The sequence below is a fragment of the Strongylocentrotus purpuratus genome, unplaced genomic scaffold, assembly GCF_000002235.5.
Source record: "Strongylocentrotus purpuratus isolate Spur 01 unplaced genomic scaffold, Spur_5.0 spur5_scaffold_19, whole genome shotgun sequence".
Classification (NCBI taxonomy): Eukaryota; Metazoa; Echinodermata; class Echinoidea; order Camarodonta; family Strongylocentrotidae; genus Strongylocentrotus; species Strongylocentrotus purpuratus.
Window position 1 is genome coordinate 21796166 of NW_022145604.1, and position 23554 is coordinate 21819719.

A 23554-nucleotide genomic window follows, 5' to 3' on the forward strand; every position below is an offset into this window, starting at 1 on the left:
CAATTAAAGCCGAAGTCTGCCTTGATACTAAGCTGGATTTAATAAAAGCAGAACATGAGAGAAATGGGTCGATGACAGTCTGAGCAAAAATTGATAAAAAATAAGAAAGTTTTGAAAGTGTGATCAATCAAAAACAAACTGGCAACTCTTTGACGAATCTTGCGAGGTCTTCTCCCATTTGCCCTGTACTAATAATCTTCAAATATTTATATTTTCCCATAAGGATTTTTCAATCATGCAAACATGTATGAATCAAGTCTGTTCTGTCATCAATAACTAAGAAAATAAAAATTTATGAAATGTTCTGCACGTAGCAAATTGGAGAGGAGCTCGCGAGATACATCAACGTTTTGCCAATTTTGGTTTCACTCATAACAACTTAAAACATTTTCTAACTTCATAACTCCCATTTTTAACCGGATATTACTCAGACTTTCACCAGCTTCTTTCCCATTTTTTCTGCTTTTATTAATACCAAGATCATGTCCGGATGGACTTTCCTTATAATTGATCCAGGGGAGTGTTTCACAAAGATCCTAAGTAGAACTTAACACTAAGTTGGACTTAAAAAGTATGGACAGCCATTGGAGCCTTAAAATGAAATATATTCAAAAGCAAAAATTGGAGTATTTTAGACTTTTCATCAATTCCACATCAAGAACATGAAATCTCCCATGATAATAGAAAATATGAATGATTTGAATCAACATTTCATGCCTTCTAAAAAAAAATTACAAAATATTTTCAAGGATGCTAATGGCTTCCCATAAATTTTAAGTCCAACTTAGAGATAAGTTCAACTTAGGATCTTTGTGAAACACCCCCCAGGGGGGTGTGTTTATTATCAGATTAAATGAATGTTTGATTGATTGAGTGGGTGGTGATTGGATGGGTGGTAGGTTTGATACAGTTGAGATCTATTCAATCAATTTTAAGACTTTTGAACAGGAGGAAAAATTATAACGGTGGCTATTGGTTGTTTCAGATTTTAAAGCATGATCAAAACAATTACAGAGAATTGGAGAAAAAAATGTTCTTTTATATTAACCAAGAATAACATACATTTTTGAGCATCTCCAGTTAAAACTCAGACGAGTATTTTGGAGGACCAAGAATCATGAAACTAACTCTTTTTTTTTTTTTCTTCTGATTTGTAATACAAGATACCATACGCTCCCAAGTCTGTCTGTATTCCCGACGTCAACTCAGGAGAAAATTCTGGTAAATCATTAGTTAATGTGAGAGTTTCTGACGATTTTGTTGTGGGAAATGTGTCGTATTTAGAATGAATGATGTAATTTTAACGTTAAGGCGGAGTTCTGTAGCGGTTTGACTTGTGAATAGCTGCTTGAAATGGGTAGAAATAAGCTGTGATGACGCAACCGCAATTTTAGAGGGTTGGCAGTGAAAGAGAGGTTAACAACCAATTTTTTGCGGGAGACTGCAGGCGTGGGATGGTCGCACCGGTACGTTCACAACTTCGGTGTATGATGCTGATAGTGCTCCGACTCGAGTCCCGGTCCCAGTAACAAGATTCGCCCAAAAGCTTTGCACTTGTTTTTTAAAGCAGCAGAATAGCACTGCAATAGATTGGTCAAATTTCTTTCAGTGATCTTCAGGACTGATCATGTCACACAATACCTCATTGAACTACAACTAGGGAGCTCCAGAGCCTGTTTATGAAGATGATTTAAACAGCGCTCGGGTTGGGTCACATTTTTTCACAATGTAAAGAGGCAGTAGACCTAAACTAATTACAGTTTTGACTCTGGGCATCTTTCCAACCACTTAAAATTATAAATTGAAGAAGTCTTTGATGGGAAAGTATACATGCACATGCACGGTAGCGGCGCAGCAAATATGAATATTTTTATTATAGAGCGCTGTTCGCTCGTAATTGCTAAATATGCAAGAGTTTGAGAAGGGCTTTGACTGGTGCATATTCAGCAATTTTGAGTTGCCTTTCAAACAATTACAAACTTGCTGTAATACAATACTTTGCTTTGGCAAACAATGCTAATGATATTTGAGGAGTTATAGTTTTGTTTCAGCTTTGATGAAGACCCAAGATCCTTTTCTCTTTATCACGCAGGTTTCCAAACATGTGGAAGCTTAGATCAGCTTTAGCTCAGAGTGCTCGCTGGCATTCAGCTCAACTCCTGCACAAGGTAAAGCCTAATATGAATAGAAAGAGATTTTTTGTGACAAAAAAAAAAACTGGGAAGGAAACATTAGAGGAAGATATGAGAGTATCTGGCTTCACCCAGGTAGATGCTAAAGACTGGAACGCTTGGAGAAGGTTCATGGAGCTGGAATGTAATGTCCAAACCCATAGGCCCGAATTCACAAAGGAGGTTTTCGTATGTCATATTACACGTTTTTACGCGTTTTTTACAAACCTGGTTTGTAAAAACGTGTCGAAATAAAAACCAAGATTTGTCGACAAACCTCCTTTGTGAATTCGGGCCATAGTGTGGGAAAAACGGATGTTACCTGATGATGGTGATGGTGATGATAGTGATAATGATGATAATTTTTGTTACAATATTCCTAAATCCAAATGCCTTCATAGACATTTTTTTGCTTCACTTTACAAGGTTTGTGCTCATGAGATACAACTTAATATAAAAGATTTCATATCAATTGATCATGTCTTCGATCAAATTTCTATTCTCTACAGTTTTATCTAGGGTCAAATCAAACTTGACTTGGTGTAAATTGAAACTGTAATTTGTAAACTATTAAATCATGTTGGTATACCAATACCAATACTATCTGCAGATGACAAGAACAAACAAATTTTCTCAAGTTGTTTTCCCCCAATGACTAAGCTTAGTAAGCTATGCTTCATAAAAGTTTGTGTGCACTTTGCCATCTCATTTTTGTGTGTTGTTAAGTCATGACCTTACAACATTTTCCAAAATATCAAGTTATGCTATTCTATGAAGAAAATTTTATTGAAAATAGGGATACTTTTTTAAAAGCCTATCTGCACTAGTTTGGCCAGGAGGGATTAGACCTCCCGGCATGGTCACTAACAGGTGGTTATCTCATCAAATCAGCTCTCAATTAACATAAGAAAAAGGGGACCATGGGGGACCAATGGGTACCGCTTAGGCATTGTTTGCTATATAGAGGCGCAAGTAGCTACAAATAGCGCAGTCCCGCTTTAAAAGAAAAAAATCTATATTTCACGATTTAGGATACTTTGTTTAAAGGAGAAAAAACATCTTTATTTTATGATTTAGGATACCTTCTTTTAAAGATTTTTTTTTTCCTTATTTCATGATTCAGGCCGGAGTACCAAGAGTGACGTGTATCAGCTGTTTGCACAGAGAGCCTCTGAATCCAGAATGGAATAAGCTTGCTGAGAAACAGTTGAAGGGAGCAGATCCGACAGAGAAACTCACATGGCATTCACCAGAGGTAAGCCTTCTTAACCACAGTGGCGTAGCTACAGGGTGCACCGGGGGAGGAAGGGGAGGGGGGGGGGGTGGCTTGGAGAATGATAGCAGTTCCTTTTTTTAAGAGAGAACTAGAAATGCTGTCGTGACCTGTTATAGTCCAGTGTCGGCCTATTAAGTTAATGATTAAGTGTTATAAACTGCATTGTAACACTGTTATTATTATGTTGCTGATCAAATAACTTGTGTTTGAGGAAAACAATTTATGCTCTGATGCTTTTCATGTTTCTTAGTGTCTAATTTCCCTACTGATCAAAATCTTTATAAATACATGAATACACAAAGAAAACCAGCACAGTTATTTACACAACCTGAAAACAGTAATACATTGCTTCGTAAAATCATACTTCTCGAAACAACACAGTGTATGACAAAGTGAGACCTGTTTACAAAGACCACTCATGGGAGACAAGAAAGCAGTGTTCATAGGCATGTGGTCTATATAATGCAGGTTCATTTAGTTTATGTTTCAATTAAAAACTTTATTGAAGGGAAAACATAAAATGTGGTCTTTATAGACAGGTGGTCTTTCTATACAGGTGGTCGCTGTAGCAGGTTTCTCTGTATTACACATATGTGTTTTTTTCCAAACAGGGTATTTCTCTGAAGCCACTCTTCACTCAACAAGACACAGCAAAGCACCCTGATGAGCTCCCAGGCAAATACCCCTACACCAGAGGACCTTATCCCACTATGTATGCACAGAGACCTTGGACAATCAGACAGGTAATATTCTTACTTTGTTCATATTGTAGAGGTATTGTGGTCTGGACTGTGAACTACAAGGTACAGGTTTGAAAGCCGTTTGAAACCTTTGGCAAGACAATAATCTACATTTTCCATTCTACCCAGGTGTAGTAAGTGGGTGGGTACCTGGTAGGATTCATTCCTTCAATGCACTAGTTGTTGGAGCTAAAGCCAGGGTAATAATCTTGAAAGTCCTTTGAAAGCGCATAGAGACGTTATATTACACAGAACGGCATATTATTATTATTATTATTGTTCTCCTTGATATTGAAAGTGAGAAATGTTTCTTTAGGAAGAAATACATACCGGTAAATGTTCAGAGGAGAATGAAATAGCATTTTGAGAAAATGATAATTAAATGGCCAATTCATTTAATGATAAATAAATTGATGTTGTGACAGGGTGCTTGTGTTGTGATTGATCGCAACTTGAAATATTCATAAATTTTGTATTTTTTAATAGGACTTCGCTCAAACTTTCACTTACCTGTTCCTCTCATTTTTCTGCTTCCATTAAAACCAACTTAATATCAGGGTACTGTAGACTTCCCCTTTCAACTAATCCAAAAACTCAATCTAACCATGAATCTTTGACGAAATTCATCTGGGAGCCATTGTCACCGCAGAAAATGTCGAGTCATTATCAGTAGACCACTGCCCTAGATATTGTGATAATTTCCTTTATCATGCATGAATATATGAATATTTATGTTATCCCTTGTGTTTTTTTTATTCAGTATGCAGGTTTCAGTACTGTGGAGGAAAGTAATAGGTTTTACCGTGAGAACATCAAGGCCGGTCAACAGGGACTCAGTGTAGCATTTGACTTGGCAACACATCGAGGGTAAGATCCTACCGTAAAGCTTTTCTTCTTTCTGCTTCTTTGCTTTCTCTATTGTTCTGTTATCCTCATTCTTTTTCCTTTCCTTTTCTTGCTCATTTTTTTCCTTCTTTTCACCGTCCTCCTTTTCTTCCTCCCATCTTTTCTTCCTCCTTTTTTCTCCCTCCTTTTCTTCCTTCTTTTCTACCTCTCTTATTTTCTTCCTCCTTCTTTTCTTCCTCCTTTCATCTCCTCCTTTTCTTCATCCTTTTCTACCTTCATTTGTTTTTCCTACTCTCTTCTTTTCTTCTTCCCTTTTTTTCTTCCTCCTTGTTTTCCTTCTTTTCTCCCACCTTCTCTTCCTCCTTTTCTCCCACCTTCTCTTTCTCCTTTTTTACCTTCTTTTCCTCCCTTTTTCTCTTCCTTCCTCTCTACCTTCTCTAATTCCTCCTCCTTTCTTTTCTTCATCTTTTTTAATTTTTTTTTTCTTCCTATATTCTTTTCTTCTTCCTCCCTTCTTGTTTCCTCCTCCTTTTCTACCTTCTTTTCTACCTCATTTTAGTTTACCTCCCTTCTTGTCTCCCTCATCATTCCTTTCTTCCTCAGCCTTAGCCTGGGCCTGAGCATTTGCCTTGGCCTATCGTTCAAATTTAACTTCCCCTTAACTCTGATTGTATTCCCTTGCAGGTATGACTCGGACAATCCCAGAGTGCATGGTGATGTGGGTATGGCTGGTGTAGCCATCGATTCAGTGGATGATATGAAGGTAAGTAAGGTGTTCCTCTTTTCAGCCTCATTTTGGACGATGGGGGCACATCAGTGCACATCACCTTTGATGCCAATACCGAATGCACATACTTTCAGAAAAATATACCGTGGGCATGTTTCTATGAATAGATTCAAGGTTTATTCAAACATATCTTCGCAACCAGATAATGTTTTACAGGATTTTTTTTTTTTTTAAGGATTTAGAATATAAAAAAGTACAATTACAATCACAATGAAGATATACAAATAAAATTACACAAAATACAAATGCAATTATGCAAATAGAAATGCAATTATGACAAACTTTAACCAATTGCGATTGTGAATGCATTCTTGTACTATTTTGGGGTTGAATACAAAATATGGTTTATGCAGGGTACAAGATTACCAACCAAAGCAACAAATCTGTCAATTCATACTTAAAGTCTTCAAAATTGTTTTGATTCTCCCAAAGCGCTAGTGCATGAGCTAAGGTGTGAATACATGCTTTGACAGCTGCTAAGATGCCTTGCAATGACTGAAAGGATTCATTCTGGAAATGATATTGATTTTATCGAGTGTGCATATTAAATAAGCTCATCCTTTTGATGTTTTTATCGTCATATTCCACTTGATGCCAGGTTTAGTCTCTCTGTCTCCTCAATTTCATTGTCATTTTATGTATATTCTCTTTATTTTTGTAGGTATTGTTTGATAGCATCCCTCTTGACAAGATGTCTGTTTCCATGACAATGAATGGAGCTGTTCTCCCAATTATGGCCATGTTCATCGCTGCCGCAGAAGAACAAGTGAGTATTTATCAATTTATAGGGAAATCAACCCTGATGAAAAGTTACTCTGAATGAATTTTTTTTTTAATTTGATCGACTCTCCTATTCTCTTAATTATATATTTTTGATTAAAGTCCCCATGTAAAAGGGACAAGGAGAAAATGAAAAAAATTGAACAGGAGGAGTTGTCCCTCAATAAATCAAAATTGACTGAGCAATTTGTTGACTTAACGCTAGACATTATTAATTTTTTCTTTATCTGTTTGAGTTGCTTGCTTTATATTATCTTGTTTTAACCTTCTTTATTTCTTTCTCTTTTTCTCACTCTATATCTGTCTCTCTAAATCTCTCTCTCTCTATCTCTCTCCCTCTCCCCCTCTTTCTCTTTCCCTCTCTCTATCTATCTCCCTATCTTTCTCTCCTATTTTCCTCTCTCTCTCTCTCCCTCCGTCCCTCTCTCTCTCTCTCTCACTCCCTCCGTTTCCCTCTCTCTCTCTCTCTCTCTCTCTCTCTCTCTGTTTGTCAGGGTGTAAGTCAAGAGCAGCTAACCGGTACGATCCAGAATGACATCTTAAAGGAGTTCATGGTCAGGAATACGTACATCTACCCTCCAGAGCCCTCTATGAGAATCATAGGTGACATCTTTGCCTACACCTCTCAGGTAACTCCTTTGCTGCTGCTGCTGCTGTTCTTTTTGTTGTTGTTGGAATTGCTGTGTTTGCCATCATATATTCAAGTAATAATAGTAATAATAATGATTAAAATAAAGCACATCCATACCAGGGGACGCCCTTTGAGAATCATAGGTGACATCTTTGCCTACACCTCTCAGGTAACTCATTTGCTGCTGTTGTAGTTGTTGGTCCTGCTGCTGTTTTGCCGTCATCTATTCAAGTAACAATAATGATATTAATAAAGCACATATATATTGTGGACATATCCATACCAGGGGATGCACAAGGCATCATGGCAGCATCTCACAAAACCGTCATATTAAGTACAAGTTTACCGACATCCCATTGAAATGGGTGTATTAAGTTTAACAAGGGTTTCAATGGGATGTCGGGGAACTTGTTCTTATGACGGTTTCATGGGACGCTGCCCATGGTACTATTGTTACCCTGAGGTAAGCGGAGCTGCGTGAGTGCGCAAAGACCATTCAGTGAATAACTTCCTACAGTGTACCCACTCACTGCACCCACATGTATGTATTCAGGTCAATGCCTTGCCAAAGGCCATTGGTGCCTCAGCTAGGACTCAAATTGCTGATCATTTGATCCACTGCATAGTAATGATAAAGAATGTGATCAGGTTGCCATCTAGCCAAAATCTTGATAAGTTTTTCTTTCTTCCTTTCTTTGTATCTCTATTACTTTCTTTTCCAGCACATGCCGAAGTTTAACTCCATCTCAATTTCTGGCTATCATATGCAAGAGGCTGGTGCTGATACTATCTTGGAGCTAGCCTTCACCATAGCGGATGGTCTGGAGTACTGCAGAACAGGTACCACTCTCCTCCATCTCACTATGCTAAATATGTGTAGCTCCTTGAACCATTTCATGTGCTTTTGTGTATAGTGTTTTGATCACTAAATAATAGGCAACCATGGGGACAGAAAAATGAATGAATTCTTTTCTCTTAGTTCTTATGTTTCTGAGTAAAGGGATGTCTTCAGAATAACGAGGTTTTAGGACTTGGTAGTACAGTAAAATCTGTCTGTAACGACCACCCAAGGGAAACACAAAAAATGGTCCTTGTAGTCAGGTGGTCTTCCTAGACAGGTTCCACTGTTTTATTCTTTGTCGCTATCCCCTCTCAGGCTTGAAAGCCGGTATGGACATTGACGAGTTTGCCCCTCGCCTCTCCTTCTTCTGGGGGATCGGCATGAACTTCTACTTTGAGATCGCCAAGCTGAGAGCGGCGCGTCGTCTCTGGGCCCATCTCATGAAGGAGCACTTCAACCCCAAGAAACCCAACTCCATGATGCTCAGGTGTCATTCACAAACCTCAGGATGGTCTCTCACTGAACAGGTTGGTGTTTATAAAGTGTTAATTCAATGTTAAATTGCTTAATTTGAAACTACAGACAGTGTAAGATAATGTTTTTTATGCCTCCGCCACCGAAGGTGGTGCCGGAGGCATCATGTTTTCGGGTTGTCCGTCCGTACGTCCGTATGTCCGTACGTCCGTCCCGTTTGACCGTTATCACAATATCTCAAGAACCATTTAAGATTTAAACTTAAGACTCGGGAATAGTATTTATCACCATAGGAAGACGATCTGATTAGATTTTGGAGTACGTAGGTCAAAGGTCACAGGTCACAGAGGTCAACTTATGAAATTCCTTGTATTGAGTTTGTTAGCGCGATATCTCAAGAACCATTTGAGATTTAAACTTCAAACTTAAGGATAGTATGTATCACCATAGGAAGACGATCTGATTAGATTTTGGAGCACGTATGTCAAAGGTCAAGGGTCACAGAGGTCAACTTATGAAATTCCATACATTGAGATTGTTATCATGATATCTCAAGAACCACTGGAGATTTAAACTTCAAACTTAGTGATAGTGTGTATCACTATAAGAAAACAATCTGATTACATTTTGGAGCACGTAGGTCAAAGGTCAAGGGTCATAGAGGTCAACTTATGAAATTCCATACATTGAGATTGTTATCATGATATCTCAAGAACCACTGGAGATGTAAAAACTTCAAACTTAAGGATAGTATGTATCACCATAGGAAGACGATCTGAATAGATTTTGGAGCACGTAGGTCAAAGGTCAAGGGTCACAGAGGTCAACTTATGAAATTCCATACATTGAGATTGTTATCATAATATCTCAAGAACCACTGGAGATTTAAACTTCAAACTTAATGATAGTGTGTATCACCATAGGAAGACAATCTGATTAGATTTTGGAGCACGTAGGTCAAAGGTCAAGGGTCACAGAGGTCAACTTATGAAATTCCATACATTGAGATCGTTATCGCGATATCTCAAGAACCACTGAAGAATTTTCACTTCAAACTTAATGATAGTATGTACCACCATATCATAATATCTCAAGAACCACTGGAGATTTAAACTTCAAACTTAATGATAGTGTGTATCACCATAGGAAGACAATCTGATTAGATTTTGGAGCACGTAGGTCAAGGGTCACAGAGGTCAACTTATGAAATTCCATACATTGAGATTGTTATCATGATATCTCAAGAACCACTGGAGATTTAAACTTCAAACTTAGTGATAGTGTGTATCACTATAAGAAAACAATCTGATTACATTTTGGAGCACGTAGGTCAAAGGTCAAGGGTCATAGAGGTCAACTTATGAAATTCCATACATTGAGATTGTTATCATGATATCTCAAGAACCACTGGAGATGTAAAAACTTCAAACTTAAGGATAGTATGTATCACCATAGGAAGACGATCTGAATAGATTTTGGAGCACGTAGGTCAAAGGTCAAGGGTCACAGAGGTCAACTTATGAAATTCCATACATTGAGATTGTTATCATAATATCTCAAGAACCACTGGAGATTTAAACTTCAAACTTAATGATAGTGTGTAGCACCATAGGAAGACAATCTGATTAGATTTTGGAGCACGTAGGTCAAAGGTCAAGGGTCACAGAGGTCAACTTATGAAATTCCATACATTGAGATCGTTATCGCGATATCTCAAGAACCACTGAAGAATTTTCACTTCAAACTTAATGATAGTATGTATCACCATATCATAATATCTCAAGAACCACTGGAGATTTAAACTTCAAACTTAATGATAGTGTGTATCACCATAGGAAGACAATCTGATTAGATTTTGGAGCACGTAGGTCAAAGGTCAAGGGTCACAGAGGTCAACTTATGAAATTCCATACATTGAGATTGTTATCATGATATCTCAAGAACCACTGGAGATTTAAACTCCAAACTTGTTTAAATTGCTCTATGGCGGAGGCATCATTTTCGACTGCGCGCAGTCAAAATTCCATCTAGTTTATGTGAGTGTTAATGTATTTCAGGTGTAAGATATATTGATTGGTGTTTTCAAAGTGTTAATTAGTATTAAAGTGCTTAATTTGAAACATATAGTCAATGTAAGATAATGTTTGTTGATGTTAGTGTTAATGTATCTCAGGTGTAAAATACATTGATTAGCGTTTACAAAGTGTTAAATTGTGTTTAGAGAGTGTTACATTGAAACACAATCCTATGATTCTGAAGTTTCAATCACAGATATTTAGTTGGTGTCTCACAGAATGGATTTGTGTTAACAAAGTTTTAATTCAGTGCTACAGTGGTAGAATATTGCAAGTGTAAGATAAAGTGCAACAGTCTTTAGAAATTTTGACAAATAAAATTTCAGTGCTGTATTGTAAAACCATATTCCTTTCCATCTCCTCTTTTTTCCCCGTTTCCTAGGATCCATACAACAACGTAATCAGGACCACGATAGAGGCGATGGCGGCTGTGTTTGGAGGAACCCAGTCACTTCACACAAACTCTTACGATGAGGCCCTAGGACTGCCCACCGTGACCAGCGCTCGTATCGCCAGGAACACACAGATCATTCTCCAGGAGGAGAGTGGCATCCCAAAGGTATTTTTGTTTGTTTGTTTTATTTATTCACCATCTAAAATAATTGTTTACAGATAATAAAATTCAGGGTATTACATCGAGATATAATACATAGTAGGAACAATGCATAAACAAAAAATGTTTGGAGTGCAAATTCCCTAAGATAACATAGCTGATGATAATTAGGTTGAGATAGAAAATGGCTTAAAATATAACATTCTGTTGTTACAAAAATATTAAAAAATACAAAATATATGTTTAATATCAAGGTTGTGGTCAAGGAAGGATAGGAGATTTTGTTTAGAGAGGATTGTTTTCCTGTATTTGGATTCATTACTTTTCTTACTGTTTTTGATTTTTGTTTTCCTTCTAATGCATTCAAATTGAATGCACACTTACAAACTGTTACATTCACCTTGTATAAGTTATTGTGTGTGCATAGTCAGAATCTGAACATCATCTGTTGTTAGGTCAAGAAATCCATAACTTTGTCAAACAACAACTCATATCATTGGAATGTAGTTCGTGTAGTTCATCACTAGGCTGGTTTATATCCGTTTGGGTGGATCCAGAAAACGAGTATTCAAACCAATCAAAAAGACACAAGACATTTGATACTCGATTTTAACATTCTTTATCTACAGGTACTTTTTATTTTGTACTCCACATTACCATGCTGCATCATAGTGACATACGTCTTATCGTCATGCAGCACTGGATCATGGCAGCAATGTGAACTACAGATAAACATTGCCTGTAAATTCTCTTATTCGCAAGGAAACATGGCATAAAATTGAACATTGTAGATATTGACAACAACAGTATACCACTTTGTTTTACTCTTATTTTGGTCACCTGACACTTTCCTATCTGATCACCTGACAGATTGTGGATCCATGGGGAGGCTCTCACATGATGGAGAACCTGACAGATGAAATCTACGAGGCGGCCAACAATATCATTGCTGAGGTAACCCTTCTACACTTTGTGCTCATTCACGAAAACAACAATTTCCCAGTCATAGATACCATGTAAACACATGGCCGACTATTTAACATATACTAACTGTAGGCCAGGGTGAAGTGTTTTAATGGACCTGAAAATTCAGTAAATACTCAAATATTTTTTTTTTATAATTTTTTAAGAAATTTGATGTATATAGGCCCAGGTTTCAACCCTGACAGACTAGGTACAGAGTTGATACATTGATTTATAGAGTGCAAAGTGGCCACCTCTTCCTTACAAAAGAATTGCCTATGCATTAAGGTGTCCTTCATGTGCAAAAAAATAGAGCGCATAGAGATATATTGTGATACGTACTATATAAGTATGGTGTATTATCGTTATTATTAAAGCACCATGTCTTGTTCAGCATTTTATGCATCTGTTAAAATTTTGCCTGGCTGGAATGCTCCCCAGGGAGTGGAAAATGTGCAGGCAAGCTTAAATCTAATGACTGGGGTAATAATGTATCCTGACAGCACTAAGAGATACAGTAGATGTATGAGGTGCTATACAAACCCAGATTATCACATTACCATATGTATTAACTGAATAGCTACAGCCCCACTCCATGATTTTGGTGTGATGTGTTCTTTGGTGTGTTTCAGATTGAAGAGATGGGAGGCATGGCCAAGGCTGTCTCAGATGGATTCTGTAAGCTGAAGATCGAGGAGTGTGCTGCCAAAAAACAGGCCAGGATTGACTCTGGAAAGGGTGAGAAGAAAAACACTTTCTTCTATCATTCATGTGTGCATGATTTTCAATAACACTTTAGTTTATACAATGTATGTTGAAAAGAAATAAATACTCTAAAAAAAGTATAGATTATGGTTGATTTTAGCAATCTGGTTCATTACTTCATGATAATTACCAACTGTTTTGATGTGAATGCAAAATTTGTAAGCTGAGACAAATTATGAATCAGACTTTAATAATAAATTTATGCTTCTCAAATAGTGTCATGTATTCTTTCTTATTCTCTCTTTATTAAATATATTTAGAATTAATGTTTATGTGGACAAGCAGACAGTATTAGCGTTGGAGCCACTGTGCTAATGTAGTGGCATGGCATGGTTTTGGCTATTGAGGGGGTACTAGCATCTCTGTAGAGGCACTGGGTTGTGCAACCTGCTGCTACTACCCCACTATGCTAACATGATACACATGATTTCCTAAACTTTCAGAAGTAATAGTTGGTGTGAACAAGTACAAGCTAGCCGTGGAGGAGCCAATGGAGGTGCTTTCCATTGATAATACTGAAGTGAGAGAGAAACAGATCAACAAACTCAAGGATATCAAACAATCGAGAAGTTCACAAGAGGTGAGTTTCATCTAATACTTATTGAATACTCAAGTCTTAAAGGGAGATGACGGTCAGTTTTGATTTGCAGAAGGTCAGAAGGTTATTTGAAGATGTATATGAACCAATGTAAATTAATATTTAAAAAGAAATTGGCAATTTGTACATGGAAATAACCAAGCTCTTGTAAAACAAAAAGTGTCTAATGCTTCCTTCCTTAGCAGAGGAGGTGCTGTGGTGAGATTATGAGGCCTGAAGTCAGGGATTAGGATTTCTCTGGTGGCATGATATATACAGTACCTTTGCCATTCTTGATCTTGGGGAGATAAATGTGTACCAAGTAGAAAGCAATTTCTTGAAATGCTTGAGAGCCTTATCAAACCTGTCATCCTAAAGCGATGGTAATTGATTCATGCTCCTTACTTTAGCACAACTAGATAGATTGCACAATATGAATGCGGGTTATTAAAATCACAAAACCTGAAATGACCTCTGATATATTGTTTTGTTGTTTTTTCCTTGCAGGCTGAAGCTGCATTAAATGCCATCTCAGAAGCCAGCTCAGGAGAGAAGAATCTCTTGGAATGCGCTGTTCAGGTAAATCACTTCATGTTTCTTTACAAGCCAACATTTTGGCATATAGATATTCTACTGGATGACAGGCATACGTGGCAATAGGCCATTTTCGTAATGTATTCAAATTCAATGCAAAAATCTTTGTTGAGTGCCTCGTTACAAATCATTTCATTCACCTGCTATGAATAATTGTATTTCAATAGTCGAAATGCGATTTGCATACATTGCGTATGTCTTGTAAGGTAACACAACCCATTATTTTTGTCCTACCTAAAAACAATTAATATATGCAATTCGCATTTTGACTACTGAAGTACAATTATTTCTAACATGGCACTTAACCAAGATTTATGCATTAAATTTGATTACATTACTAAAGTAGTCTATTTCTAGAGTTGTTGCCTCTCTGTGGTACATGTGCACACACGCACTGACAGCCCATTTGGGTGTGTTGTTAAGTTAGCAAACCTACAAGCCTTTGCTATATATATAATATATATATATAATATACCGTCACAAAAATAATAGCTTAAATGATATCTGCTCCTTCAGAAATCTGAAATATGTATCAAAGATCCATTTGGACTTGAGATGGTGAACCACTTTAAGAAAGATATAAAACTGAAGAAGAAGAAGAAAACAGAAAAAAAGATAAGCATTTTGTGTCTCATATTAAGTATCTTGTAATGGAAAGAATAATGACGATGATGATGATGATTATGATGTAATTTACTCATTCTTATGTTAATTTCATGGTATATACAGGCAGCAAGAGCGAGATGTACGGTGGAGGAGATCTCCATGGCGATGGAGAAAGTGTTTACCCGTCACGTTGCTAGCGACAGGATGGTGAGCGGAGCTTACAAGTCAGAGTACGGAGATGATGAGGAGATCCAAGCCTGCATCAGTCGAGTTGAGGTATGATTGTTTATTGGTTGATTACATGTATTTGAATTTGTGTTAATTGTAATTGCCATACATAGTTGTAACCACTGCCTTGTGGTTCAGGTTCTCTTTAGAATCTAAGGCTAAGGGAGCAAACCCTAACAGAAAACCATGCCACCATGACAGCATTGAGGTTGATTGACAATATGGAACTCCCAACATCCTTCGACCAGTCACTGCAGGGTCTAGTGCAGGCCTTCTCAACTGGCGGCGCGCGCGCCACTTGTGGCGCTTGCGGTCAGTGGGAGTGGCGCGCGACTGTTGCAACAACAAAACAAAAAACAGAAAGAAAGAAAATATATATTTTAGAATTAAATACTCAGCTAAATCAAAAAGTTGCAGTTGAATTTGAGCCCAAAATGCCTGCTTAACAAACAGTGAGAAAGGGGAATTTATCGTTTTTTACCATTTTATACGATTCTAAACTATAAGGTCTGAACAACAAATAAGCTTACGATGGGATACCAACTTTAACATTGCCAATCTCTGGAAACATCTTGTTTTTGTCTGTTTGATTTTCACTTTGTTTTGACATTTCCCGTGTTTATTGCACACAAAAAACTACATATAAATATACCTCCAGTGTAATTGTACCCAGGAATTGTACTGTTTTTTCACATCAATATAAAATTAATATGATTGATTATATTGTGGAATGAAATAGTGTTAGAAATGCCCCATTTGGGCCTTTTGAAAGCCCTAATTCCACCATCTTCAGGGGGCACCGACCCCTGCTACCCCCGTTAGGGCTTCACCCCTGGACCCCACCCATTTTCGGCTCAGTTGCTACGCTCCCTCGCAGAACAGTCAACCATACAGGGTGGCACTTCAACTACAAATTCTTTTCGTTTTGGCACTTCTAATAAACTAGTTGAGAAGGCCTGGTCTAGTGGTTCACACCGTCCTGGCTTGTCCTTCCCGGTGTGAAACTGCCACCAGTTCCCCGGCAGAGTGCCGTTAGTAACTTGCAAGAGCTACCGGTACTTACCCATCTTTGCAAGCAGCCTTCATGAAAGTGAAGGCGGTCATTGTCACTTCGCGACAGACAGCTACTACTACTACTACTACATGTATTTCAGGTTTTATGGGATCTGACAAGGCAAGAGCTGTCATGCCTACAATTTCCTAAACTATCCACATTCATAACCCTGACCCTGAACCTCCAAAATCCCTAATCCTACCCTTAAACATACTGTCAGTGCAACACATCAGTGGACCTACGGCTTTAAGTCCTTTACAAATTGCTAAATACTTGCAGATTAATGCCTTACCAAAGGGCACTAGCTCCTCAACTTACTTTTGAACCCAAGACCTTCCACAAGACCACTGCTCTACCACTTTGCTAAATTTTGAATGTAACCTTTAGTATTGCACTTTATTATACAATTGTCAGTCACCCAATAATAGCCCTCTGTTTCATTTTGATGTCTTTGATAGGACTTTGAGAAGGCGGAAGGAAGAAGGCCTCGACTCCTGGTTGCTAAGATGGGACAGGATGGACACGATAGGGGAGCCAAAGTGGTCGCCACAAGCTTTGCCGATCTTGGATTCGACGTCGATATCGGGCCACTCTTCCAGGTAAATATGATGGGAGAAAGTGTCTTCTGAGAACCAGCAGTACACTAACTCATATTGTGTTTCATACATAACATCCTTCTGGTTTTCAGCAGATCAAATATTCAATTTTCAGTAAAATTGTTGTACTCTTTGAATTCAAACACGATGCATGCTTAGCTTTCTTGCTTGCTTGTAGCCTTGTCAGTTCGAGACATCTATTTTTTTTGTGATGTATGTGACATTACTTCTGTTACCAGTCAGCCCAATGAACATATCCATGTATTTGATGCACTGTCTTCCTCTGCTTCTAAATGATAGGTATCTACAAAGAGTCAAAATAGCTCATTTAACATAGAGTTAATAGCCTTCTAGGGTATTAACTAACAGATTTAAAGATATAACCCTATGGTTCTCCAGAGAAAACATACCTCTAAATGGAGAAAATGAATAAGTCACCAAGATAATCTCCCAGGTTGTCCTGAAAATGTCAGTTAATTTTGTATTTGACTATATAATATGAATGGCAATGAATCCAATTTATCAATATGCCCATTGAAGCACCAAATGACATTTGAGATGAAAACAAATGTGTCAAAAAGAAACAATGTAAAGCATTTTCTATGTGCAGTTGTTGTGGCAGAAAATAGATTGATATTACACGGACGCAAATTCAGTGGTATTTATTTGGTCTGTCAGCTCTCTGATGCTACTTCAGGCTCCACTTGTCTCAATCTCATCTGATGATAATAATCAGGATTTATATAGCGCTTAAAATGAAATGCTGTCTCTAAGCTTTTTACAGATATTATTACCCTGGCCTTCGGATGAATTCACGAAAAGTGTGTACCATCTCCTATATATATATATCTTAGGAGTATTCATACCATTTGGTCACCATGAGGGCATATGGCAATTATGCAGGTGTCATTTGTAAGACGCACCTTTTGACCCCCGGGGATGGTGCGTCATGGTTGCGTCATGTTCCCCCAAATCGCGACGCACAGTACCGTCATGGCCGCAAAATGTCCGTCACAATACTGACCCATATGTGCGTCATAGTAAGTCACTTCACCACGTTGCGTCATTTGGTGTGTCAATGGGACCGTCACTTTCTCCAAGCAGAAGTGTTTCTCAAATGTGCGTCATTGGCTAGTCATTTTCATGAAATGGTATGTCATATGTTTGACTCAAATGTGCGTCGATGGAATGTAATGGTGTGTCACTTTCTGTGACGGAAGGTGCGTCATGGTATCAAAATGTACGACTCACATCGGTACAATGACGCACCATTCCCGGGGGTCAAGAGGTGCGTCTTGACAAGACAATGACAAGTGCATTACTAACTCAAAGGCTGTCGTCATCCTACATGGTCCCCATTTCTCTTCTGGGTATGGAGTGGCAAATGTAGATTAATACCTTGCCAAAGGACATTAGTGGTGTGTCTGGGATTACATTTAAACAACTCAACTACGACATCTCTCCTAACAACTCTACAGCATCGAAGACCAACTGGGATCCCTAGTTATTATGATAATGAAAAACTGACCAATTGCTATCCATGTTGTCTTCCAGACTCCTAGTGAGGTTGCCCAGCAAGCGATAGATGCTGATGTTCATGCCGTAGGAGTGAGTACATTAGCAGCAGGCCACAAGACACTGGTCCCTGAACTCATCAAGGCATTGAAGAACATGGGTAGAGGGTGAGTTTATGGCTTTCATTTTTTTGCTTTATAATTTTGGAAAAGGATGAGAGAAATATAATTCTGACTCTTTCGAGAAAAATCTATTTTCATCTATTAGAATACTGAAATAGTTTGGTTTAAGTTAGTAACTATGTGTTTGTTATGTCACACTTCATTCATGGGAATATTTTCTTAATTTTTCCTTTTCTTTCTTTCTTTTTCATATTTTGCACTATCACTAAATCATCTTTCAAATTTTCCACTTTAATTCATGTTCCAAAAGCAGATGACACAGTATAAATAATACCTGACATTTGAACCAAGATTAATATCAGATATGACAGATATGGGGTTAAATTTAGGGTAAGGGCTGCAGTTGGGTTTTATGGTTAGGGTTAGCTAGAGTATTTTCTTCAGTGTTTAAGTTACGTATTTCGTTCATGTCGTTATTGACCAGATATCATTTGACCTCAGAGCTTGTGCCTTAGAAACGGTTATAGGTTTAAAAATCATCTAAAATTATGGTGTCATAATAATAGTAATAATAATATTGGGCTCTTGTATAGCGCTCATATCTGTCAGACTGGACACTCTTGGCGCTCCTGATTATTTCCATGGCTTTAGCACGGCTGCCATTACGGTGCTCTAGCATTTCAAGGAATTAATTCCTACTCATATTGCATGCACAGATCAGCAAGTTTTGTTCATGTTCTAGAAGTTTCAATTATCAACTTACCCATTATCCCAATCAAACTGCAATACCCTGTACTATATTACTAACATGCTTCATAATGTGATTGTATTACAGTGACATTGGAGTGATTGTGGGTGGGGTCATCCCACCTCAGGATTATGATTTCCTCTTCAATGAAGGAGTTAAGAGCATCTTTGGACCAGGTAAGCTTCTTGGCTAATATTCAATTCAATATTTAGAATAAGTAAATTGTTAAGCTAAGAAATTTACTTAATTGTGACATCACACGGTCAATCAATAATAATGCGAAATTAATGCGCGCTAATATAATTGTGCGCAGGTTGTGATACTGCGTTAGAAAACCATATGCCTGCCAAATCAACGCCTCCTAACAATTGGCTTAAGTCTGGTAGGGAGCTGTCTCAAATCTAGGGTAAAATAATTAGCCAAAAGTTTGAACTGAATACCAAAATTGGCTAAGTATTTTATCTAACCCAACTACTAGGTACAAAGCTTAATTTTTTACTTAAGTATGGAATTGAATACGGGCCCTGAATCCTGAATCCTAAATATCCTAAGATATTACGATACTTTTGATAGAAGCAGACAAATTAGAGAAACAAATTAGTGAAACTTTGAGCCATATCTAATTAAAAATAGGAAAGTTGTGAATTTTTTAAGTTGTCATCAGTGAAACACAAATTTGCAACACAGGGACATATCTTGCATGCTCCTCTACAATTAGCTATGTACAGAAAATTTCATTAACTTTTGTATTCTTGGTTATTGATGATGGAATAAATTTGTTTCATACAGGGGTTGTATTATACAGTTATTGACTGGCAGGGGGTGTAATATAACATTATTTGGACCGCTGAAGGGAGTTATATTTCCCAAGTGGTTATATTTTCCCGAGCATTTTTGGGGAAAAAAAAAAGAAAATGTGGAAAAAATAATTTCAAGGGGAAAAAAAAAATTAATGAAAAAAAAAATTCACCAGCCATTAAAATATAACCAACCAGGAAAATATAACAATTTGGATCCTCGCAATTGATATCACGTGACAAGCTCTGGATCAATCACATCTCGGTCTCGGTCTAAGCTATCTAATATAAAAACATATTCGCAACATATATATTTTATGGGCTATGAAGGGTTAACCATATTCCTGGGATGTTTGTTTTCTAGGTACAAGGATACCCGTAGCAGCCATCAAGGTTGTGGATGACATCCAGGAGGAGCTAGGGAAGAGAGCACATGCTATGTGAGGCAAACCCCTCCTCTCTCTCTTTCTAGGATGATGGGCGTACAGTGGTCTCACAAGTGGAAGACTGTCGTTGATCTCGCTCTGTAGTGACCATCTTCATCAAGAGAAACGCTTTAAAGCTTCCCCATCCCCCTTCAGGGGCGATAGAACTTCCAATGGCATGGTCTTACAATCAAAATTTTAAAAACCGTAAATCTCGCTTTTTCAAGAAAACATATTCAAGAACAGCAACTTGGTTGGAGAGCCCATGCCATGTTGGCACCCACCCCCCCCCCTTCCCCAACAAAAATAGAGATCGAGATCCAACTTCCTCTGTCTCACAAATAAAAGCTTTCATGGATTTCAATGTTTAAAGAGTATGTCATCTAGAACCAACTTCTTCCCAGAGCACATACCATGTGAGACTTCTTGTTTGAGTAACAGTAATGGTGGGTTCTTAAAAAGCGCTCATGTTTGTCGGACTTGACACGCCTGGCGCTCCACCATTATTACCGCGGCTTTAGCATGGCTGCCATTACTGCGCTCTAGCATTTCAAAGAATGAATTCCTGCCATGTACTCATTTACATCACCTGGGTCGTAGATGTAACTTCAGTTGTCTCACAAGTAACAACCTTCATGGATAACACTTTTGAAAGAGCATGAAGTCAACAGAACCAGCTTCAATCGAGACCCCAAGCCATGTGAAACTCTTCATTTGATGAAAATGTAGCTTGCATCGTCTCATAAACAAATGTTCTCAGGCATATCACTAAAAAAAAGACAATATCTTCAAGAGAACCAGAGCTGAGAATGCTCTCCAGTATTCTGTCAGAGTAATCTAGAAGAAGAAAAAAATTAAGGAGTAGCAAATGGAAATGATAACATTTTATTTCCTCAAATGTCCTGGGAACACCATATGTTGAAATATCCCATTTTAGAAACTGCATAGTTTGATGATGATGAATGGCTTGAAGTAGATAATAAAAATTTCTAGAACTTATAAAGTCCATTAAATTAGTCATTTAGCATTGCAGAATTTGCTAATGTTTTTGTGCAATACTGTTTGATTGTGAAATGCAAAGATTGTTTCTGAGAGCAACATTGAACATTTGTACTACTGTTGTGATATTACCTGTACAAGTACAATCCACCCTCATGGGACATCGTAGCTATCTGAATAACTTTTGTTTTCTTTTTGTTAATATTACCTGTATTTTAAAAAATGCATGAAACTTAAGATAGTAAAATTGCAGACTATTGGGTCTTTAATGCAGTAAAACCTGCTTTAGTGACAACCTGTATAGAAAGACCACATTTTTTGTTTACCTTGAAAATTGGTTTGTCATTGAAACATGTACTGAAGGAACCTGTACATCAAGACCATCTGCCTCTTAAGACTACTTTTCTTGTGTCTTTTGAGCAGTCTTTATATACAGGTTCCACTGTATTTGAAATCGCACAATACTACTGTATCATCATTGATAGAAGCAGGAGGTAATTACTTTCATAGCTAAATCAATAATACTAATTGATGACTAGTCATAATTTTGTTATTACCATACAAGATTATGATTATTTTAGTATGCTTGTGATAAATTCTTTCAATCAGTATTATCGGAAAGACTTTAAAAACTCACCCACAGTAAATTCCAATTTCCTTTGCGCATTACCTTTTGAAATGGGAAATCGAAGTAATATTCAAGTGACATACTACATAATAAAATGTGATTTCTTTTCTAGGGTACTAAACTGCACTTGAGTAAATTTCTTTAATTCCATTTTTATCTTGTTAACCTTGCTGTGGGATAATTGTAACCATTTAATGGCTCTATTGTGTTGGGGTTTGTGTAACGTTCATTTTGCATTTCATAAGGTAATGATTGTGCTACTCGCATCTACACAGATTGTCCATATATATATTGATATCTATCATTTGTATTAATGGTATGTATTTATGCATTTTTGTATTCGTATGACATTCAATGATATTTCGGTCCTAATTGGTGAATTTATCAAAGATATAAGTCAAATGTCAATATGAGATGTGTTACATGTGTACAGAATTTTAAGGCACAAACTATTGTTATTCTAAAGCCTACAATTATTTGTTGGAAAAAGAAGACTAAGAAATAAATTATATCTTTTCAACAAAATTGTTTTCTGTCTGTGATTGTTAAATTATATAAAATATATAGAACTTGTAAATTACAGGAAAACTGGCGATAGCTATTTGCTTTTGCATAATAAAAGGAAGGAAGAAAGGAGAAGATCAAAGAAATAAGAGAGAAGAAGATAGACAAAAAGACAGAAGGTAGAAGAAGAAATTAGGATGAAAATGAGAAGAAAGAAAGTAGGAGGAAGAGAACGAGAACAAATAAAAAAAAATTAAGAATTGAGAAGAGAACAGAAGAAAGCACACTGTAGAATGAAAGAAAGTAAAACAAAGAATAAGGAAGGATAATAAATAGGAAAGAAAGGAGAGAGAAGAAGTGGAATAAGAAGGAGGAAAAGAAAAAAGGAGAAGAAGAAAAGAAAAAGGAGAATGATAGAACAGGTAAAGTAGAAGAAAGAAAAGAAAGAGAGAATGAGGACCGTTCCGGTGTGACGAGCTAGTCTTATACATCCATCGGTTTAGTTTGGAGGAGGATAAGAAGATAAATGGAAGAAAGAAGAAGAAGCTTTCAAGAAGTAACATGGAAAAAACAAGAAGAGTAAAAGGCAAAATGAAAAGAAAGAAGATGAAAAAGAAGAAGAAAAAAGAAAAAAAAGGGGAAGAAGAAAGAAGGAAAAGAACTAAATATAAAGGAAAAAGATGGAGAAGAAGGAAAAGAAGAGAGAGAAGGGGATAGGGAGAGGATGAGGACCACCCCAGTGTGATGAGCTAGGCTTAAACATCCAACGGTTTAGTTTGGTGGAGGAGAAGAAGAGAGATAGAAGAAAGAGTAAGGAAGAGAAGAAAAAGCATTCAAGAATTAAGATGGAATACAACAAGAAGAGGAAAGAAAAGAAAGAAGATGAAAAAAGAATAAGAAAGGAGAAGAAGATAGAGAGAAGGGGATAGGGAGAGGATGAGGACCGCCTGGTGTGACGAGCTAGGCTAACACATCCATCGTTTTTAATTTGGTGGAGGAGAAGAAAAGAGATAGAATAAAGAAGAAGAAAGAGAAGAAGAAGCATTCAAGAAGTGAGATGGCTAAAAACAAGAAGAGGAAAAGAAAAAGATGAAGAAGAAAGAAAAAGATGAAGAAGAAAGAAAAGATGAAGAAGAAAGAAAAAGAAGAAGAAGAAAGAAGTAAAAGAAATTAAAAAATTAAAATGAAAGAAAGGAAATGAAGAAGAAGAAAGAAGAAGTGAAAAAAGAACGAAAGAAAAAGAACAGGAAGAAGAAAGA

The 23554-nt window shown here is 37.2% G+C and overlaps 1 protein-coding gene across 2 annotated transcripts; it reads left to right on the top strand.

Annotated features, from left to right (window-relative positions):
- Positions 1-1170: 1170 nt before the first annotated feature.
- LOC576452 (methylmalonyl-CoA mutase, mitochondrial) lies at positions 1171-22316 on the top strand. Of its 2 annotated transcripts, none has more exons than XM_030990580.1 (20): positions 1171-1221; positions 2093-2168; positions 3295-3426; positions 4059-4190; positions 4948-5054; positions 5718-5796; positions 6482-6586; positions 7095-7229; positions 7954-8071; positions 8388-8599; positions 11004-11180; positions 12045-12128; positions 12770-12875; positions 13346-13482; positions 13987-14058; positions 14803-14955; positions 16420-16560; positions 18112-18239; positions 19030-19118; positions 20104-22316. In XM_030990580.1, exons 2-20 carry the CDS (start codon positions 2103-2105, stop codon positions 20181-20183), a joined length of 2253 nt encoding a protein of 750 aa, XP_030846440.1. In that variant the 5' UTR covers positions 1171-1221; positions 2093-2102; the 3' UTR covers positions 20184-22316. The 2 variants fall into 2 exon arrangements, with proteins under 2 accessions (XP_030846440.1, XP_030846439.1); XM_030990579.1 differs by having other exon boundaries at positions 1176-1238.
- The last annotated feature ends 1238 nt before the right edge of the window (positions 22317-23554 follow it).